Below are 21,773 nucleotides of genomic sequence, written 5' to 3' on the forward strand. Positions count from 1 at the left end.
TTTTGTCACGTGACACACGCTTGATTTTTTGGCTTCGCTAGACGGTTTCCGGGATCAAATATGGCGGCCGTATGGAATTCGAAAATTAAGTGTGTCACGTGACAAAATTCTCCACGATTCGTGGAAAAAGTTAATCGATAGCCATGCAAACTTTCGTGCCCAGAGTTAGAAAACACACCGGGGCTGTGGCAATGCATTCGGTGAACAAATTGTATCAACTAGGTGCGAGTTTGTTTTAGAAACATATTTTACAGTAAGTGAAATTTATTTCCACGGCAAAAAGATTAACTTAGCCAAGATTAAGCACAGTTTCATTCGAAGTTCAGTCGCAAACAACTCACTTGTGCTCCAAAGCCACTGCGTGATGGCCAGTCAAACTTGAAAGCATTGCCAAGTGCAACACTAACTCTAATGGTACAAAGATTATCACCAGACATGATTGTCTTGGAATTTCAAAGAAGGCCAGCTGCCTTAAACAGGGTTGCCATTCATGAGGACAAAAACAATTTCCCGACAAACCAGTTTTCACTGGCCACCAAAGACAAATCCTTTGGAAATAAAGCCAGCGATGAAACGGCAGAAATCAATTCCATCATAATTTTTTTTTTGAAACGACATGATCTTTACCAATAACGAAACTCTTTCCCACACCTTGTGACAAGACAAGACAAGACACTAACGTAGAATTTACAGTGCAACAAACTCAACCGTTGTAAACGTGTCCTGGTTGAGTTCGTTGCACTGTAACATTTCCCTGATTGATGCAAAATTCACTGACTTTTCCCTAACCTTGATAAAAGATCTGTTTCCCCTTAACTTTTTCCCTGACTGTAGCAACCCTTCTTAACTGACAACTGCAATGTAGAACCCAATAACTGGCTTTCCAGCGAAAAGATTTCATAAAAGTTGGTAAAAATTTAACAGACTAAACAAATGGTTCACTCATGAGGCATTTGCAAGACGACCTATCATAATGACAATTAAAATTATCAATAACTCTGAACTAAAAGCATTTTATAACTTTCAGCTGAACTACGGTGCATAATTAACAATAATATTATTACTATTCCACAAGCGCACATTGGATACAAGATGATAGATTGGCGACGAGGTACGTAGCACCGAGTTGGCTGTAGTCATCTCATATCCAACTAGCGTCAGTGGAATAATTGTTAAAAACAATCAAGAAATATTGCTAGATCTTGCTGATTCCACTTTGCAAGAACAACCAGAAGACAATTTAATGGTCACTATTTCTCAGGCATGGTATAATGGCTCATACACCATGGCCACTAAGCCAATCAAATCCCTGGAATTGCATTATCCAGTTTTTAATTAATACTATTCAGTTATTTAATGGCAAATTTTTCAAAACAAAATTAATCCTTTTTGAATAAACAGTAAATTAAGAACTTTAAAAACTGTGTTTGCTAAATATATCAGTTTGTGTCACACATTCCATCCGGATGCTCTGTCTATTTATTAGACTGCAAAAAGCCATTTCTCCTCAATAATCAGTGTGCAAGGAGAAACTACACGTACATGCAGTGTATGAAGTCTCTTCACCACAAAGGCTCCAAGAATGTACAGAGAAGAACAGGACATCCACGAGAATAAAAATTAATGTTTCTACAGAGAACATAACCTCAATTGAATTTTTCCTCTTTGAGCCTTTGTGCAGAAGAGTGGTGTCTAGCTGACATTTTATCAATTACATAATTTTTATAACAGTATAAATCTGCATGCAAGGACACGCTTTTGGTTTCTCTTCAGGAAAGCTGTTTACATCCAATTGCTTAAGGTTCTCCTTCAATTGAACTGACTGTCATTGTACAATAGTAGCAGCTTCTTATCAAGTTGAGAATACCGGCTACAAATGCACCAATCCACACCACATAGATACCTACAGAGAACAAAGGAGTAATAGTTATTATCAAGGATAATCCCAAGGGCGTGCAATGACACATAGCTGAAGAGTTGAGCAGGTTGAACAGTTGAGTTTGTTGCATGTTGGTTCTCTCCTGCTGGTTTTTCTCCAGTTGCTTTGGTTTTCCTTCCGCCACAAAAACCAACATTTCCAAATTCCAATTCAACCTGGAACACATGGACACCTTTGAACGAGTTCCTAGAGAGCTCTTTGGTGCTTCGTGGGTAAACAAATTATATTTTTTTTTCTTTTACAGAATATTACAAAGTTGTTGACACTCCTACAGTTGTAAACACTCATTTTTTGTAATTTTTGTGGGTAGCTTCCCTTACCTCCAGAATTTTTGGCAAGGTCTAGTGTTCCAACAGTCACTCCTATGCCTGCCGCCAGGAAGATGAACCCAATGATGGCAAATATCATGGCACGTGTCTTTGCAAAATGAGGCTCCACGGAGGATCTGAAATGAATGGACAAAGAAGTTAAGGACAGGTCCATTAAGGACGGTGCCTACTAATAGCGAAGTATTTTTGCGTAGTCACTATGCGGGCAAAACAGATCCTAGTAGCGGCTTTTGAAATCCAAAAAGAAAATTGGGGATAACCACGCAGTTTTTAGAGATAACTAAAAAGCAGCATAATACAAAGTAATGTATGGTGCTTTTTTTTTTCATTTGTGAGATTGTATTGTAAATAACGAAAGTAATGCAAGGACTGTAATGTAATGTAAGTAATGTATTGTACCCGTCTACTGTAAATAATGTAAGTTTTGGTTTTGTTTACTGCATTGTAAAAATAATAATATTTTACAACAATAAAAAAAATATATAAGGAATCTCTTTGTCATTAATTTAGAGTGTTTTGCATAGGTGAAAGGGGAGGACTGCAAGGGGAAGCCTCTCGTACAAAATGGAATCACGTGTAGTATGTGGAGATAGTCATTCATCAAGCTATGGTCAGCTATGGTAGTGTATAATGTTGGTGTCTTACGTTACAATCTATACTCACATTCTTCTGCAGTGAGGACATCTGGCCAGGTGGCTCGTGGTGTGAAACTGGGGAAAAGATGTGGACATTATTAAACAAATGTGGCAAAGAAGATCATGTCCTGATGTAAGGGGTTTTCTATTTCTTTCTCCTAAGTGGCAACGACAAGTTACAGGAATGGCAAAAACTCTGGCAGCCATTACTTGATTCGCAAATGGCCAGTAGCAAGGAAAATGGTTGGGTCTAGCTGAAATGCCTGGGATGTGACGTCACATGCGTAACGCCCAAAACCAACTTGGCTAATTTTCCTATGTTTCTCTTCCAGAAGAACTGGAAGAAGAAGACAACGACAACCACATCTTAAATTCACTTCTTGATTGATTAACTTGACTGTCAAACTCCATGAACTGATGCGCATATGATGTCACGAGCCAATTCTTGCATGAAGACCGCTTATAAAGTATCGCAGGCTTTTTCTAAATGCGAACCAAATAATGGCGGACAGATCTTTAGCATTTTTTGGCTGGCCATTTCCCAACCTATCTCGCTTCCATTGTTCTAAATACAAATGCGTTGTATTATTACAGACATGTGCATATTGACTGAATTGACATTGAAAAAGGCCGAAAAGGATTCACTGACTATGAATTTTCGTCATAGTAGCACTTTAAAAAACAGGCACTCGAAGGAGTGCATGTGGTTTCAGCTACCATAAAGAAAAGTTATTGTCTGTGTTCGAGTGACCCTAAAAAAGGTTATTGTAAGAAAATGAAAGGGAATCTCTTCAAAGATCAATAAATGATAAAAGGCAGTCTATGACTGCATGTGGCTACTGCCTTATTTTTGTAGAATATTGCAGTCTAGTTGCAGTATAAAAGCAACGTTATATAAAATTCAGAGGAGTTAATGAACAGTTCCAGTCATGCAGCGTAATTTGATCGTTTGTTTACACTTTAATACACAGGGGACAGGGGGATCTCTCGTGGTTTACATCGCTGTTTACATAAGATCGCATGGTCACAAGTAATTCCGTGAATCAAGACACACAGATAAACAAACAATAAGCTTTTTTAATTGAAAAATTTATTCAGACAGACCTGTGTTCAAGCCTAAAAAGGAAATTCTTACAATTTTCGCCCCGAGTAAAGCTACATGAAGCGATCAAAGCGAATTGCGAGTCACTATTGTAAAGCACAATAGGTCTTATCACGGTTTTGGACGCCATATTGATGAATAGGCAAACAGGCTTGAAATAACAGTGTTTGTATGGAAATCCGATTTCAAATAATTCTCATAAAACATCACTTCTGAAAAATTCATGAATTGGAAACTTTTGCCACTAGGAAAAGGAGTTTAAGAAAAAAATTGGAGGGATGTAGCTGTGCCAGAAAGCGTCCAGTCGTGTTTTGAACTTTCCATACATTTCCCATTTCGCTATGAACTCACTGATTTCCTCTTTTTAAGCAGCCAAGTGTTCCTTAGAAGTTGTTCTTGTGATTTATAGTATTGAAAACCTGTGTTTTCCTTCCAAGAACCACAAACTGCCACATTGAAAGTCCACGCGTCAGAGATCCGGCAGCGATTTTGAATTGAATACAAGGATCGTACAAATAAAGCCAACTGAAATCTCGTAACCTGTCGTGGTGAGCTTTCGGCATTCCGAACCTTGACGAAAATGGGCTCACTTTGCGATTGCACATGTTTTCGACTTCACACAATCTCAAACAGGAATTTTTTCGCTATGAACTCACTGACTTCTTAAGCAGCCGAGTGTTCCTTAGAAGTTGTTCTTTTGATTTACAGTATTGTTTTCCTTCCAAGAACCAAAAACCGCCCCCTTCGTGAGCATGAGAGACCTGGCAGCCATTTTGAATCTTCCGTACGAATAAAGCCAACTCAGATCTCGTAACCTGTCATGGTAAACCGTCAGCATTCCGAACCTTTACGGAAAATGGACTTACTTACTTACTTACTTACTTACTTACACAACACCACAAAAACCTGAAACCACAAAAATACATGTATGTGTAAACGTACCACAAAGATCTCATTGCAGTGGCCACAAGTCACTCTGAACTGAGCTCTGTGCATAGCAGGTACAGTTGCCGTTGGAGGGACGGCTGGACTTGGAGCAAGATTAATTATCCGCTTGCTGAAATTAAGAAAAGGGAGGAATATTTGAATAATTTATAAGCTAAAATAAAGGAGAACAGACCCCTGAAACAAACTACTGTTCAATGTCATTACCAACTGTCATTTAGGGTATCAACCCATTATGCACCAGCCGTTTCCAGACGTTTTCCAAAATTCAGCAAAATTGGCAAAGTGGTTATTTCCTACCCCAAGTGCAGTAAAAATACATAACTTACAGGGCAAAAAAAAAACAACACCCCTTTAGTCTAAGATAGTTAAAATTACTACTTGTGGAATAAAATACACTAGTTGCCAATTAAAAATTTTCCAAAAAACAAACTTGAAGGTAAAAATTTCCGAAATTTCGATGAAATTTGATCCGCGCATCACATGGGTGACGTCTCGACAGCATGTGTTTGTTTACGCAAGATTACACAGTTGTCACGTTTTCTCAATGAAAATAGAAAGAAAAACACACAGAAAGCTTTCCTAAATGAAAAATTTATTCCGAAAAGTCTTTATTTACGCCTTAAAAAGAAACGCATATAATAATTATTACAAATGCGAGAGACGCGCAAGCGATTTGAAGGAACAACAAGTCCAACTCAAAGTGAATTTATTGACCCGTGCGGGGCACGTTTTTCAAATATTTCGCAAAAACTGTTCAGAGTACAAAGAATCGGTCAATTAGAATAGTATTTCAGTACAAATTCACAATCAAACCTGTAATTTTTTGGCTGTTGAATTCCCAGAAGTACTCTAAAATTTCGCAGAAAGTCTGTGGCCTGAATAATGATTTGAGCTGTCCGCTCGCTCGTCGCCTGGATAAAACAGCAATTCGTACTCGAAGCGCAATTTCTTCGCCGTTATTTCTTGGATTTCCACTGTCGAAACTGTTGAGTATTCCTTAGCAGTTCTTCTTTCAATTTATCATTTCGTAAAGGTGTGTTTTCCTTCGGAAAACGCGAAAATCGGCGACTAAAAATTTAGCCACGTGGCCCACGAGGCATCAAAAATTGAAATATGACACGGCTATCTATAGACAAAAAGCTCTTTTGTCTAGGCCCCCCTAAGACCTAAAAATATATACGCAGTAAGTGAATTCTGATTGGTCAGTCCTTTCTGAAGACAATGAGAACAATAGGGAACAAAAAATTCCCTTCTAGGGGAGGTAGGCTCCAAGCGCGTAGTGCGCATGGACGTGCCCGAAATCACAGCCAGTTTTGGCTGGCACGGTGCGTTATGGGTTAATCCCAACGTCTCAAAGACTCAATGGATTGGAATGGCTCTAATTAACTGCTAGCAAGTGACCAAAACAACAGGCTACTTCAAATTCTGGCTGCTTTGTTTGGAGACAAATACAGCTGTTTCGGCAAACGTTGTGAAAAGAAAAAGTGTAGAAGTGTACGCGACAATGCACAGGGCAAAAAAACAACAACACCCCTTTAGTCTAAGATAGTTAAAATTACTACTTGTGGAATAAAATACACTAGTTGCCAATTTAAAATTTTCCAAAAAACAAACTTGAAGGTAAAAATTTCCGAAATTTCGATGAAATTTGATCCGCGCATCACATGGGTGACGTCTCGACAGCATGTGTTTGTTTACGCAAGATTACACAGTTGTCACGTTTTCTCAATGAAAATAGAAAGAAAAACACACAGAAAGCTTTCCTAAATGAAAAATTTATTCCGAAAAGTCTTTATTTACGCCTTAAAAAGAAACGCATATAATAATTATTACAAATGCAAGAGACGCGCAAGCGATTTGAAGGAACAACAAGTCCAACTCAAAGTGAATTTATTGACCCGTGCGGGGCACGTTTTTCAAATATTTCGCAAAAACTGTTCAGAGTACAAAGAATCGGTCAATTAGAATAGTATTTCAGTACAAATTCACAATCAAACCTGTAATTTTTTGGCTGTTGAATTCCCAGAAGTACTCTAAAATTTCGCAGAAAGTCTGTGGCCTGAATAATGATTTGAGCTGTCCGCTCGCTTGTCGCCTGGATAAAACAGCAATTCGTACTCGAAGCGCAATTTCTTCGCCTTTATTTCTTGGATTTCCGCTGTCGAAACTGTTGAGTATTCCTAAGCAGTTCTTCTTTCGATTTATCATTTCGTAAAGGTGTGTTTTCCTTTGGAAAACGCGAAAATCGGCGACTAAAAATTTAGCCACGTGGCCCACGAGGCATCAAAAATTGAAATATGACACGGCTATCTATAGACAAAAAGCTCTTTTGTCTAGGCCCCCCTAAGACCTAAAAATATATACGCAGTAAGTGAATTCTGATTGGTCAGTCCTTTCTGAAGACAATGAGAACAATAGGGAACAAAAAATTCCCTTCTAGGGGAGGTAGGCTCCAAGCGCGTAGTGCGCGTGGATGTGCCCGAAATCACGGCCAGTTTTGGCTGGCACGGTGCGTTATGGGTTAATCCCAACGTCTCAAAGACTCAATGGATTGGAATGGCTCTAATTAACTGCTAGCAAGTGACCAAAACAACAGGCTACTTCAAATTCTGGCTGCTTTGTTTGGAGACAAATACAGCTGTTTCGGCAAACGTTGTGAAAAGAAAAAGTGTAGAAGTGTACGCGACAATGCCAAAAGGTAGCCTGGGAAATATCCAATAAATTTCAATAAAAGCTCAGAATCCATAATGCCTTGACTGTACAGCAAAGACTTGAGATGGTGGGCAATATGGATTCAGAGCTTTTATTGAAATTTATTGGGTATTTCTCAGACTACCTTTTGGCATTGTCGCATTTGCTTTTACACTTTTTTAGGACAACCTTTGTTGAAACAGCTGTATACATGAAAGCAAACATGAAATTCTTTCTACACTCAACTGGAATTTAACTGTTTTATCATAATTCACTGCATAGTTAACAACATAACTCACCAGTTTACTCTTGGGCAAGATATTCTGACAGAGGATACTTTGCATGTCAGTAGAGCATTACATGGACACCGAATGTATTTCTTGCCAGCTGGAGGTGGTTTGATCGGCTGTGAGTGTTAAAAAAAGGAACATTTTTAATTAGTTATCAGTTAAAACGCCAACAGTAATCACTCAACTTAGCAATTATTTTGGCCAGCATTAATCAGTAGACTACACATTGTTGCTACCCTATGGTTGTTGATTAATCCACTCACAACAAAATTTTTTTTTCCACAACGGTTCGGCAAAACAACTTATATTTGGTCTACATGTAGGATGAACACAATTAAATGTCACTATTACAAGTAAATTTTGAAATAAAGTTTCCCAGCTCCAAAACAAAATTTCTCAACAAAACATTGTTAATGATAAAATTAACAAAGGTGTATGCCAAACTTTCCAAAGCGCATGTGGGGATTACAAAAATGTCTGCAGTAAACAAATTGCTTCTAATTTTGACATGACCACTTCTGAAAAATCAGTTTAAATTTGATTCAACATGCTTTCAACATGTTTTACACTTTCAACAATGTTGAAGGAAATGTTGAAACCATTTAAATGAGCCCTAACTTGCGGTCCCGAGGGTGTCCGCAATAAAGGGAGTTGACTGTAATTTATGGTTCAATAACCTGAGACTTGATACCAGCTTCCACTGATACACAGTTTACTTGATAATTAGATCAATACTTCCACTCAGGTTGTTCAGTCAGTGGATCCTTCTCAGGTCTGCACTCAACTGGTCGAAATAAATTTGTCCTTATTCCTGACTATGTTATTATTCCATTCATTGGTTTAAACTGTCATTCAAGATCGATTCAACATTTCCTTTGCTCTCCTAAAAATGTTGAATGGCGTTGAACACTCGGTTCAACATTTGTCCAGCCGATTTGCCCAACATCTGTTCAACTTTTGTTGAACGAATGTTGGTCAAAATTTATGTTGAAGCCGTTTAAACAGGCCTTTAGTGTCCTTATGGCGAGAATCTGCAATAGCAGGAATTTATTTCAGTCAAACGTCTGTAATTTATTTTTGCTGGGGATTTAGTTGCTGTCCAAAACAGCCAAGTGTCCGCAAGGTGAGAGTTGACTGTATTGGTTTATCAACCAATGACTTGATTTACCCCAGATGTGTCATATTACATTTTACATAGATCTCCCAAAACATGACATACGTCTATTATTTTATGGTATTCCTTTTACTTTTTCCAGTTAAAAAACACCAATGTAAAATTTGTTCAGTACACAATATGGTTAGCTGGTTAAATTTGGTGATGGATGTACATGTAATAATAAAATTTGAAGCAAACTTACCGTGGCCTCTTGGCAGTTAGCACATTTGACCACACGCTGATGTTCCCTTCCTCTTATATAGATAAGCTGCTGACACACTCGGCAGATTACAGATGGTTCAGTGTTCATTGAAGTAGGTGGTGTGTATGGTGGCGGCATTTCCGAGTAAGCCGGCGGAGGCGTTCCAGGTGCAACAGGGGGTGCATCTACAAACACAGAGGAAATTTGAACATTAACCTTAAATTACACCCAAATGTTAACATCCACCTTCTCCTAACGCTTCTCAATAAGTTTCTTATGCTACTGGTGAGAATACTGTAGAAGCCCGCTAACTCAAACTCCCAAGGGAAACAAAAATAGTTCGAGCTAGCAGGGTTATAGTGTAGAATTTCAAGTATCCTGTTTTTTCATCATCAAGTCTGTTTTATAAGAACCTTTTGATGAGAATGTTAAGAATTTTAGCCAAAATTTTAAGAACATATCAAGAACAAAACAATGGCTGAGATCTAATCAAGGATGTCTCCATACATTGAAATCATATCATCATTAATATTAAAGATTTTGACATGTAAATCAGCTATGACTGTATGTTCTGACATTTTTAGACCTGTTTACCGACTGTACTGTCATTTGCAATAGAGTTTGAGCTATAGGCATAAACTTGAGCCAATGAAAAGTAAATTAGAGGGGAGTCCGAGTTAACAGAGTTCGAGCTAGCTGATAGTAAATGACTGAAAAAAATGGGGTCAAATCCAGGAAAATCAGGTTTTGTTCAAGTTAGTGGGGAGTTCGAGATAACCAAGTTCAAGTTAGCAGGATTCTACTGTATGTTTAAACATCACTGAAGGTATTTATGTTTAGTGAACATTTTCTTTATACTTAAATTCCAGATTAAATAAAGTCTATTTATGTTTGTACCATTCAGAAAATATACAGTACATGTACATAAGTCATTCTCCGCCACTGTATGTTGTTGGAATGCTTTAGCCCTATATGTTGTAAAATTAATACACAATCAGAATGTGCTATACAACATTACACAGGACATGTTTGGAATAATTTCACTCATAATTTCAAAGTTTTCACAAATTATCCTAGAGTAAACTTTGAAAATACATTGTACAAATTAATTCAAAACTTATTTGACTGCAGACCCATGCAATTACAATTAGTAATACTTGTAGGGATGGGCTATGATATACAAGACGGACAATACAAAGTGAAAATGAAAACAGTTTTTGAGGCAATCAAGCAAAACACGCGCTTAATCAGCGTTAAAATGAATGCAGTGATACACCATTAAACTATCAAACGGAAAACCTATAAGTGATACGCTAACAAAACGAAACATCATATGATATGGGCTGATTTATCATGCCATATTTTCTGGAAGAATAACGACATCCAAGCTTGTGCTATTTTAGCACAAAAAGTTATTCTTTTATCCGCGTGAAGTACAAGGCACAACAGTGCGCAAGACGTAGCACTTCCTTCTTTGGTCGATTCCATAGATTTCAGGGCCACGAAGAAACGATTTAGTCCAAAACCAGTCGGAGTTTGGAAGGACTTGAAAGCTTCGAAAAGTCAATTAATGAGCACATACATGCATACTGATGCTTTATTTAATTATCCGGCATGAATCGACAACGTTAACAGTAAAGATTAAGGTTAAGCATATAAGTCTACGACGAAAACCAGTCGTATTCCTGTCAGTTCGATCCTTCGTTTGATTCTCTTAAAACTACTACCAATGGAAAAGACAGAGACATGACAGTATAAGCGGTAAACCACCAAAATTTCGACACACAGTTCGAAAGTAAACAGTGCATGAAATTCGCGTCAAAAAGGAAGCGAATTTCAACTCATCTTGGCTGTTAATTTCACTTACTTGCTATGAAGGGTGGAGGAGGACCTACGTGCACATTTTCATTTCCTTGTTCCTGTAATAACGGCGCAGTTTCGCTTGAATCTGGTTCCACAGGAGCAGATGGATTCGTATCATTTCCCCCAATGTCTGCCATTTTGTGTTTCTCGCATCACTCGACTTGCGCAAGTCATGTGACAGGAGCTCAAAATACATGACGTCATCGCGATGAAACAAAAGTCACGCGCCATCCATTCGCATTTCCGGCCGGAGAGAAGCGACAGCCGGAAATACGTCTACGTTCGCAGGCTTTTCAGACCTCGTTCGCAGTAGCCTCCCTCGCTAGGGTGGCTACGTTGACAGGTGCTCTCTCTTCCTCCCTCGAGATAACCTGCGAACAGGCGTTCTTTTTTTTCGGGGGAGCGCGAAAGTCTGAAAAAGAAAAATGAACGCGTGATCGCAGGTTACCCCTCCTGACGACACTGGCAACGTGGTCGCCGCCTTCTATCATATTTATTTTAGGAGGAAAGTTATCGTGGAGCTGTTTTGACGGTTTATTTGTTGTTCTTGGTCATTAACGGTCATTAGTTACACAAATTGCTCGGAGAAATTATCCCAAATGCGATCTCTGAAATGAGGCATTTAGATCTCAAATTCTGCGTTTTTTAAATATTGACATTCCAGGCTACGTAGGAAACTGGCAGGACGAGTGCGCGGACCATCTGGGCTGGTGGGGCGGAGCCCTTCAGCTCCATTAAGGACGACGGTGCATCCTGTCCTAATGCATGGGTATTTTGGGGCTGTTCGGATGATGCAGGAAACTGCAGATCTTAACAATAGTTATTACTTTGAATCCAAAAAGAAATTGGAGTTAACCACGCACATTTTAGAGATAATTTAGCACTCACAATTCTAAATGGCTTCTCGAGATACGCAGAACGTATGCGCTGAAGCAAAAGGATTAAGATATCTCCCAGTTATTTAAGGAGAAGGCTCTACAAGGAAATCGGAACGAATTTACCTCAGAATAACCTGTTCGTCTTTCAGAAGCTGGAGTCAGCCTGAAACATGAACTGCACACAAGACGGATCTGTACTCAACAAAGTTTGGGAGTTATCCGTCAGGCAGCGTTGAAGGAAATATTCAGAGTGGGATGGTTTGAGCTCTATATTCACTGAAGTGTGCCAGAATCAGAACCAGAACCAATCTTTCATTTGTTAATTCTTTTCAGGGGAAAAGGCAACGGCAATAGAGAGATTAGAGAGATCAATAATAATATAATTATATTAATGAGGGTAACACCAGAAAAGCTAACACAATGGTTAATCATGGTGGCCCTCGATAAATATAAAAAAACATAATTAAATAAGAAATTTAAGAGTGACAAATCAAGTTACGAGGTAATCGAACAGGTAAAAATTAAATAAAAAAAAAAAGGAAAATACCTAAAAATTATCCCTGACTTAAATTTTTTTTAACTGGTCTAAACTATATGCCCTAGCGTCAACAGGTAAAGAGTTCCGGGCATCTACCCCTCTGTACAAGAACGATCTTTGTCCAGTCTTGGTAGATAGCTTGGGTATTGATAAATTTCCATTTACGGCTCGATTAAGCACCACGTTTACGACAAACGGCAAACGGCAAACGATGAGATTTGCGTTTATGTTTTCTCGACAAAATGCGCACAAAGATGAAAATAGTACAAGATAATTCTGGCCTTTAATGCTAACGCAAATCTACGCAATTTTTCTGAGAAACTGAAAACAGCGAGTGGCAAATATAGGTTAAACACGGTCATATGGTCATTTCTACCATTTGCCGTAAACGTGTTGCTTAACTTCTCTATTTAGAATTGACGTTTACGCCAAACGGCAGAAATGACCACGTGACCATATTTATCCTATATTTGGCACTCGCTGTTTTCAGTTTCTTAGTAAAATTGAGTAGTTTTTCGTAAGCATTAAAGGTCAGAATTATTTCACACTATCCTCAACTGTGTACTGAATTTTTTCAAGAAAACAATGCGAAACTTACGTTTGCCATAAACGCCATTCTAGTAATAAATACTTAATTTTTATAATAACAATTTTTAAAATAAATAAATGATTAAAGCGCTTGCCGTGAACGTAACCCACACTAAATAAATTATAGCAGGTTTTGGTGCTTATAACATTGTTAAACGGCCTGATTTTGAAACTGACTGCGTATGCCCTTGCCAAAAATGTTTTCTTTGAGCACTTTTCTGTCAGGGAAGTCCAAGAAAAAGCGTTTTGCAAGGAGAACTAGAACTTTCAGGGTATTAAACTTTAATTTAATCCCGAGAGAAAATTTGGTGTTTGGAAGATGCTGTCTTTAGGGTTCACGTCTTTCAAGATGGTGGTTGGACAGAAGGACAGGTCTTTTTTACAGGTTACATTCTACACTAGGTCACAAGTACAGGTCACTGTTGTACTGGTATTTCAAAAACTCATTAATAATTCATAAGCCCATTGACCCATCAAATGGTCGATAAAACATCACGTGCAGTGGTTTTAAAACCCGGTAAAACCTCCTCCTTATTAGTATGCCGTGTTTTTTTCTCGCATGATAATTTCCAACGTTTACAATTACAAAAGCATCATTGTTATGAACTCTCTTGACACACGCTTTTCCAAGAATGTTTTTGCAGTCGTTCAAAAAACTCGCAGCACATGTTTTATCGGGTCTAAAACCACTCGGCTGCGCCTCGTGGTTTTAAATCCCGATAAAAAACTGCTGCTCGTGTTTTAGACATTACATAACCAAGAGGGTTAGCGTGCCCTAAGCCTGAATTAGCATTTTAGTATGGAGTTTTAAGGCTGGGGGACCCTGTTAAGATTGTTTATATCCTGTACAATTATCACGGTGAACTGTAGTTGTGGTCTGTGACCTTAAAGTAAGCCTGTCGCCTGTCAGAAAGGCATCCATCGTTTTTATTTGACGCCTAGAAAACTCATACTAAGAAAGCAAGCAGTGATAGATCGAACTGACACACACACGTTCCACTTAATTAGTTATTTATTAAAAGTTCATCTTAATGTACAAATACTATACAAGGAATCACCTTCTGGCGTAAAAAGAATTTTGTCTTACGCCATATGTACACAAGGTTTCGTCGGTAATCACATCGAAGGCTCCATGCTAACCTTATTTTCCCTCAGCGCTTTGACACTGAATTAAAAAAATAATGGCTTTCGAAATCTCATAAACGTTTTTTCTCAACTTAACAGCCAATGAAAAAACACTGAGCCACAATGGACAAGAGGCTACTTTGAAAAAAAAAATACGCGGAAAAATAACAAAAAATAGCAAGTAAACAAACACGAAATTCCGGGGGACATACAACGTCAAAGGCGGGGATTATCAATCAGAAATATTAGCCTGCGGGCAAGATCTCTTTTAGGTCAGCCGCGAAAGGGTTGGGAAAGTGGCGCGAAAACGTTCTTGTGAAGATTAATAATACAACTATACGAATCTACGAATTTATGTATCTGTCCCAAATAAATAATACAAAACACCTTGTGCATAAATTGCGTAAATTAAACTCGTGAACGGTACGTAATCTGGTTTAGCAATAACCATAGCAATTAGAGGTACCTTTAATACATAAAATATTTCAAGAGGATAATTTGAAATACACATCTGGTATACTTCTTTAAGAGTTACGGCTGTAATATTAGAGCTAACACATTTTAACTTACTTTTCGAACGCGTATGCCAAATTAATGTTAATGGTTAATGTACCTTGAATTTACCGTTTGCGGCCAATAATTCAGTTGGATTTATTTTCAAATGCAACATTGCTCTAAATTCTCTCAGTGGTAACTTATAATAAATCTCATTTACAGGTACGTGTTTACAAGCGAACACATTGCACTTGGGGGAAACAAACCGAAAACTAGTAACGCTTGCATTTTGAGACTCAAATAAGGAAAAGTGAAACTATGCAAAAAGTTATCAAGACGTTCGACTCTACACTTGTGTGGTGAATGTAGAATAACGGGTCAATTATCGAGATTCTCCCAATTTGTCCTTTTTTTGTCGCTTGGAAGCCACGTTCTTTAAAGAGGTTAGCTTTGGTTTGCTTTCGTTTCACTACGCTTTACGATTGGTTCAAAATTTTCGCGCCACTTTCCCAACCAATCAGAAGGCAAACTCGAATTAATCGTGACTTGGTCGCACGCGTTTTCCCGCGCTTGACTTTGCTTCGTGTTCTGATTGGCTCATTCTGTTGTTTGCGTTTGTCGAGAATTTACACAGGTTAATTTGGTTTGGGTTTCATAACCCTAAACTGAAAAGCTGTTCTACTTTCTGCGTTTTCTCTGGGCTTCATCCTAACAGGATAACAGTCACAAGATGGCTGACACTGAGCAGAAACCGATTGTTCACTTGGCTCTTTTTGAAAGCCGTCTCGTTTGCTGTGACTTCAATTTGCAAAAATAGCTTAGGAACGGCTTTTTGGGAATCACGGTAAGCGAGCGACTGGCCATGCAGCTACTGTATATTTCTCTTGACACCACGCCCTTCCTTAAGCTGGAAACGGTCTTTTCTGTTAAACATGGAGTTTCCACATGATGACCTGCCCATCTTCGCCTCCTGTCACTACAGTGCAGCCATCACTTGACACATCAATACATCGAATGGCACCTGGAGAGGTTTGAATACAGAAAATTGCCATGTTAGAACTGACAGAGCTGCCGGCAGTGGTCATGATGCCGAGCGCTTGGGGGGTTGGAGGGGTGGTGTGGGTGGTGTCAATACACTTTAACCCAGTTCCTATCTCCACCCAATTGAGTAGAAGAAGTGGGTAGAGATAATTTTGAGGGCCGGGACTAGCATCCCAGCCAGGGAAAGTGGGAACTCCTTGTCTCTTTGGACCAGATACGAACCGCTGTTATGAGCCACCTGGACTCCTGTGCTTAACTTAGACGGTGACTAGGAATGAACAAACATACGAGCTTCCGGTGAGCCGTTTTTGTCTCAATCTTTGGTTGGGGAATGTAACTCCTCTCGAATGCGAGTATTTTTATGAACTGTTTTAAGGGCGAGAGACAAATAGGTTTTGTGGAAATGGCCCGACTAACTACCCGATTTCTGCCTTAGGAATTGAAGAGTAACGTGTTAAGCGTAATGATGTACCTTCGTGGGCCGTTATTCTGCAAACCTCCTGAACATTGATCAGGTCCCAGATCTGAAGATAGCCGGACTCTCCCCCAGCCAGTACCATCTGACCGTCCCACACTGCACATCTGTAAAGCCCAAACAATGCAAGACAATTTCATACTCAATTCCACAGGGCTAGTTGATAGGTTCTTTTAAACAATTATCCTACGAAATAGCGCGGAATATCGCCTGATACTTAGCCGACAAGGCCGTAGGCAGAGTTGGCTAAAATGAGGGGATATTCCGTAAGATTGAGCAGGATAATTGTTTTACTATTCAACACACTGATAACAAAACACAGTTTTATTGCAGAAAAGCTGGAGGCAATCTTTATCAGTTTGCCACTTTTCTCCCCGACACACGAAATTACGTATATCGCAAGATACATATGTATCTGTTTTTTACGGACGATGAATACAGTATTCGGTTACACATCAGTTATAACAAAGTGTAAACATCATAAGTTAGTATACACACCAGTGTAAACTGTCATGACACTCTAATGGTAGAAAGTTACGCTGAATACATTAAGCCATGTACAAAATAATTAACACGCACCTGATCTCTTCACCGACGTCTTTGGAATACACTTCAGTTCCCGTATGTACGTCCAACACTCTCATGAAGTGGTCAGCACCACAGGAAAGAATCCGCTGACCATCTGAAATCAAAGGCACGGGTTAGACTGACAACCTTGCTGTTCTTAATCAGATACCTTTGGCGCAACTCAGCGTGGATAAATGCATTGTAAGGCGTACCTACGTTTCTTATCAATAAAACGTAGTTAAAAATCTGACTTACCGGGACTGAATAGAACTGTATGAACAGTCTCCTTGTGAACTGAAGAAAAAACGAAAAAATGTCATCAACTTAATCCTTCACGGAGTAATTTCAACAATGAGTTGCACTGAAAGACCTGAAATGAAGTATTTTGCTTGGAAATCAGCGAGTAACTGTGCTTAAAATTCGTTCCACAGATTGGCAAGTTTGCCATGTACGGTTTCACTAGTGGCATGTAATTTATCACTATGCAGTCACTGGCTTTCGACTGGCCACAAGTGTAAAATCCAAATCAACGACGTAAAAAGTTATTAAAAATTCTATCACGTGACCATTGAACGGCAACTCGTATGCTTCAATGATGCATTTTAACAAATGATAGCTTACTCGGATGGTGACTGATGGCTGCTTGCTGATCAATGTTCCAAAGCATCACAGTTCCTGAACACACAGAAAAACAAAAGTTTTAGTACCTCTACGAGAATGGTAGACCACAGCTGTACAGTACATTTACTGATATCAAAAGAAAGCTTTTATAGTGCAAGAAGAATACAGAATGGCGTTAATAACCAGTAGGAAAGGCGCTTACCATCCATCGTTCCTGTCACCACAAGCGTGTTCGTAGGATCAAGATCCACAGAGTTCACCTGCAAAACGAAAAGTCACAGAAACCTATCAGATTATCGGTCTTCTTTACTTCATGTCACGAACGATCTGCACTCGTCTGCAGGATCTACTGGCCTCAAACGATCAGCAAAGAGCCACCATGATGATCAAACGACGGATGCGGAGGTGGCCAGAAAATGGAGAAAGAACTTGGAAGAGGCCCATTAGGAGAACATTCAGGAAGATGATCGAGGTGGAAATAAAAATTGCTCAGTGCTGCCACATGAAGCGAGATGGGAAGAATTGAGAGAGCAATTGACAGATATAAATAGAATTCTGATCAGCAAAGAGAATAATTCAGTGTAGAAACATTCGGAAATATTGCAAACATGTATCGGGGCAAGGAGAAAACAAGCAGAACATTAATCAGAACTCGTGGCTTTGTTTACTCAGTCTTACCTCAGTGTCATGTTCGAGCTCGGCCTGAAAACAAAATACAACAAAAAAACAAATGACTCTTCAACAAGCTAAAAAAGAAGTCTACCCTAGTTCAATAACACCAAACCGTCATAACCAACATAGTAGGAACCTTCCGATCAGAGTACGAGAACGAGATTGAGCACGAGCACGACTTTCAAATTTCAGATCAGTTGCATCCACAAAACTCTCGCTCCTTCTTGTTGTTTACCAGCGGATAAAGAGACTATAGAAACAAGATTGGTGTGACAAGTGGTTATCTAAGTCGCGCAAACTAGATTTGAAAAGCCGTACTCGTACTCAATCTCGTACTCGTAGTCAAATCTGAAGGTGCCTCATGTTCGTAACTGTACAACAACCTTTTGAACGTTAACTAGTTGGTTTGAACTAAGATGATAAGATCACTTGGCTTCATTACTTCACTTGGCCCCATTTCCCATCTTTCTTTCGTTTTCCGTTCAGTTTATTTGGCGGAGCTCTTTTTAGCACCAAAGCCTGTGCGGGGGAGGTCTCTCTCGTGAGTTGGGCAACCGTATGGAATGCCTCTTCCGTAAGCGAACGACTGAGCGGACTAATTTTCCTTAAACGAGGACAAGTTGGGGCAAAATTATACCGGCTTTTCGCACAGCCGAGTTGGAATTCGATTCTGGATAGGTGAAGAAGTTAGACTGTGAGCAGTCTCTCTTTTGCTCCAAAATATGTGGGGAAGAACGCAAAAAAGTGAGCGAGCGCGATATTCGGGAGGAGGACGGGGGGCTGGGAGAGGCGATCGGCGAGGCCGCGAGCCGCGTGCTTCTCCGCGTGCAGATTTTCGAGACTGCTCGCAGTCTTGTCAAAAGTTTGACAATTTTTTTGTTTGCTTGAAGATGAATTAAAGAATGGAAATGGTTTCAACACTAATTTCGTGATCGAGAAATCAAGAAGTAAGTCTTACCAGAATTTCCGGCGGAGAGGGTTTCTTGCCATCTGGCTCAGGAAAGAACTTCCAAACCTTCGGGCGAGAAATGAAATAAAACTTGGTCAGTCAAAATTGTCTAAAAGGGCCGTATGTTGTCACTTTTTTTTAGTATTTGTATATTTTACATAGCTAAACTGAGACAGATTGGAATCAAAGGAAACCCAAAAAGAATGGTCCGGTTTTGTTTCAAATTACTTTACAGAGTTTTTGAAACTATAAACAAGTATCTTTGGTAACGAATGGTCAGAAATGGATTGAGACCTGAAACAAAAATTGCGCATGCGCCAATTTGTTTCCATCTTAGTGTTCAGAAAGAATCGATCGCTAAAAACTCATTATGGTTTGTTATCCCTTTGAGAAATTGCTTGATATTCGTTTCATCTTGTTTTGGTGTTCTTGAGGAACACTTTGTGTTCGAGAAGAGATAACTACAATGCAGGTCAAAAGTGTTGGGACACTTAGCGAGATACTACTGAAATAATCTCCCCCCACCCCCTCCCCCCCAAGCAATGTTGAGATTTGACACTACAACACAGATTTCAACAAAAATACTGTTTATCTGCATCTTCCAACATTGTTTGGGGGGGAGGGGGGTGGTACGCTCCAATTGTGACCCCAAAAAGCCAACTTTACTTGGAATACATGATTATTGGACAGGTGTCCCAACTACTTTTGACCTGCATTGTAGTTTTAATTTCTGTACAGTTTTAGTCCTAGAACGTAAAAATCCCCAATAATACAACCAAAGTAAGGTGGACCGTCTTACCTTCACGGTGGAATCCCATGAAGCAGTCACTAAGATGCCGTCATTCCATGACAAACATGAAACTAAAATTCAAATACAAAACTCAGGATGGGCTAAAACTTGTCTCAAAATGCCAGAAATTAGTTTTCAGTTTTTTTTCCTCTTTGCTACTTTAATTTCAACGCTTTTTCTTCAGATATAATTATTTGAAGTGGTTCATCAGGCGCCGAATCGTGCAACTTGTTACAGCCAATAGATGCAAAACCAAAGCTACTCGTCATGCGTCATGATCCTAACGCGGGTTTCCCGCGCTTCGCTTCGACTGCATTTTGTTTGGTTCCATTCAATGTTCTTCATGTGCTTGACAAATGTTGTTCTTTCACTACTCTGGTTTCAGTACTGAAACCGGTCATTAACCGATAGAATAATCACTGGAATTCTAAATACTTACTTGCATCATCATGTCCTGACTTGGTATCTACAACTCTTCCATACTCAACAGAGTAAATGTATCTACATTCATATAAAAGAAACAAAAGCTTTGTCTTAAAATTAGCCGAGTTGCTGTTTCGGATCAATGACAAAACTCATTTTCGCAGGTTCGGTTCATAGACAATCCCTCAGCACAAATAACACCGCTAGCTAAGCAAACTATCTTTATGTAAGTAAAGAATACCACAATAAAGCCATTTAACGATGTGAGATGCAGTAGAAACTTAAACCCTACAGTTAAAACAACAAACACTCACATTTTGTTATCCCAGGATCCTACGATTATAGTTTTTGAATCCGGCATAATGGCGCAAGATGAAAGAGCCTGTAAAAAGAAAACGAATGTTCATGAACAATGAAATTATAGAAGTTAGATTACCAATCTCGCTGTCAAGGTCTCCAGATCCTCCCCGTCCCCAAAAGCGAGAGACGGTGGGAAGAAGGTTGATGTTACACCAAAACGGTGTGTCACCATCGAGGGGAGCCACAAAGATACTTCGTTGATCTGATTAGCACTAAAAATCCTAGCAAGGAGGCAGCTTTTTTTTTTTTTTGTCTGAAGGACTGCATTTGTGGTGTTTGGATATCATCTGCCATTCCTTTGCTAAAGAACTAACTATACCGCATTATTTTTAAACTCTAAACTTTACTGAGGACGACAAGGAATTATCCAGCATTTAATGAGATGCTAAGTACACAACAAACAGAACAGACCGTGATCTTTAAGTCTGATTATCCATTCGATGTATTTTATGCATCTCTTTTTGTAGGTTAATTAGGTAATAGTTAGTTAAACACGACCTCTCAAGCATGTAATGCTTTTATTCTCATCGTGTTTAAATAAAGGATCTGACTGACTGACTGACTGACTGACTGACAGACTGACTGACTGACTGACTGACAGACAGACAGACAGACAGACAGACAGACTGACTGACTGACAGACTGACTGACTGACTGACTGACTGACTGACTGACTGACTGACTGACTGACTGACTGACTAATCTAACTCAATACAAAACAACAAACATTTTTGAGATATGTTTTCATAGGCCGTATCACTTTCGCCAAACCGACAGTTCATCACCTCTGTGTACTTTGATTATTAGGTTTCCTAATCTTTGTTTATTAGGCGAGGAAAAGAAGGGATATTGAACGTCAGAAAAGTTCTACAAAAAAAGCAACATACCATGGATGACAGGTTTATCCCCCTCAGTTGCTGTCTGGTCTCTATCGAGTACATCTTAAGCTGTGTATCTAGTCAACAACAGAAACAGCACTGGTGAGTGAATATAAACACACTTCTAATACAACTCCAACATGGTCCCATGTCACGAGCTCAAACCAATTAAAGATTCCCTTTTTGACTAATCACGTGCAAAGCAAGATCACGTTTGT

At 39.2% G+C, this 21,773-nt stretch overlaps 2 protein-coding genes across 5 annotated transcripts in view; both read right to left on the reverse strand.

Annotated features, from left to right (window-relative positions):
- Window positions 1–294: 294 nt before the first annotated feature.
- LOC146462435 (type 2 phosphatidylinositol 4,5-bisphosphate 4-phosphatase-like) lies at window positions 295–11,323 on the reverse strand. Its single transcript, XM_085085646.1, has 7 exons — window positions 11,160–11,323; window positions 9,293–9,477; window positions 7,944–8,050; window positions 4,948–5,062; window positions 2,932–2,978; window positions 2,260–2,384; window positions 295–1,903 (listed from the first exon to the last, which is right to left on the reverse strand). The coding sequence occupies exons 1-7, from the start codon at window positions 11,290–11,292 to the stop codon at window positions 1,797–1,799; spliced, it is 819 nt and encodes a 272-aa protein (XP_084941772.1). The 5' UTR covers window positions 11,293–11,323; the 3' UTR covers window positions 295–1,796.
- Window positions 11,324–14,593: 3,270 nt separating this feature from the next.
- The window catches only part of LOC146462436 (protein FAN-like), a 35,948-nt gene continuing 28,768 nt past the window's right edge, over window positions 14,594–21,773 (reverse strand). For all 4 annotated transcript variants that reach the window (XM_085085634.1, XM_085085633.1, XM_085085636.1 and 1 more), the window contains 12 exons: window positions 21,565–21,632; window positions 20,632–20,699; window positions 20,334–20,395; window positions 19,904–19,965; window positions 19,114–19,170; window positions 18,162–18,185; window positions 17,686–17,743; window positions 17,484–17,537; window positions 17,118–17,156; window positions 16,875–16,977; window positions 16,293–16,402; window positions 14,594–15,800 (listed from right to left, as the gene is read on the reverse strand). In XM_085085634.1, coding sequence (XP_084941760.1) covers window positions 15,706–15,800; window positions 16,293–16,402; window positions 16,875–16,977; window positions 17,118–17,156; window positions 17,484–17,537; window positions 17,686–17,743; window positions 18,162–18,185; window positions 19,114–19,170; window positions 19,904–19,965; window positions 20,334–20,395; window positions 20,632–20,699; window positions 21,565–21,632 — 800 coding nt within the window. In that variant the 3' untranslated portion in view covers window positions 14,594–15,705. The remainder of the gene's footprint in view (window positions 15,801–16,292; window positions 16,403–16,874; window positions 16,978–17,117; window positions 17,157–17,483; window positions 17,538–17,685; window positions 17,744–18,161; window positions 18,186–19,113; window positions 19,171–19,903; window positions 19,966–20,333; window positions 20,396–20,631; window positions 20,700–21,564; window positions 21,633–21,773) is intronic.

The sequence above is a fragment of the Pavona decussata genome, unplaced genomic scaffold, assembly GCF_977016875.1.
Source record: "Pavona decussata unplaced genomic scaffold, jaPavDecu1.1 SCAFFOLD_188, whole genome shotgun sequence".
NCBI classification, from domain to species: domain Eukaryota; kingdom Metazoa; phylum Cnidaria; class Anthozoa; order Scleractinia; family Agariciidae; genus Pavona; species Pavona decussata.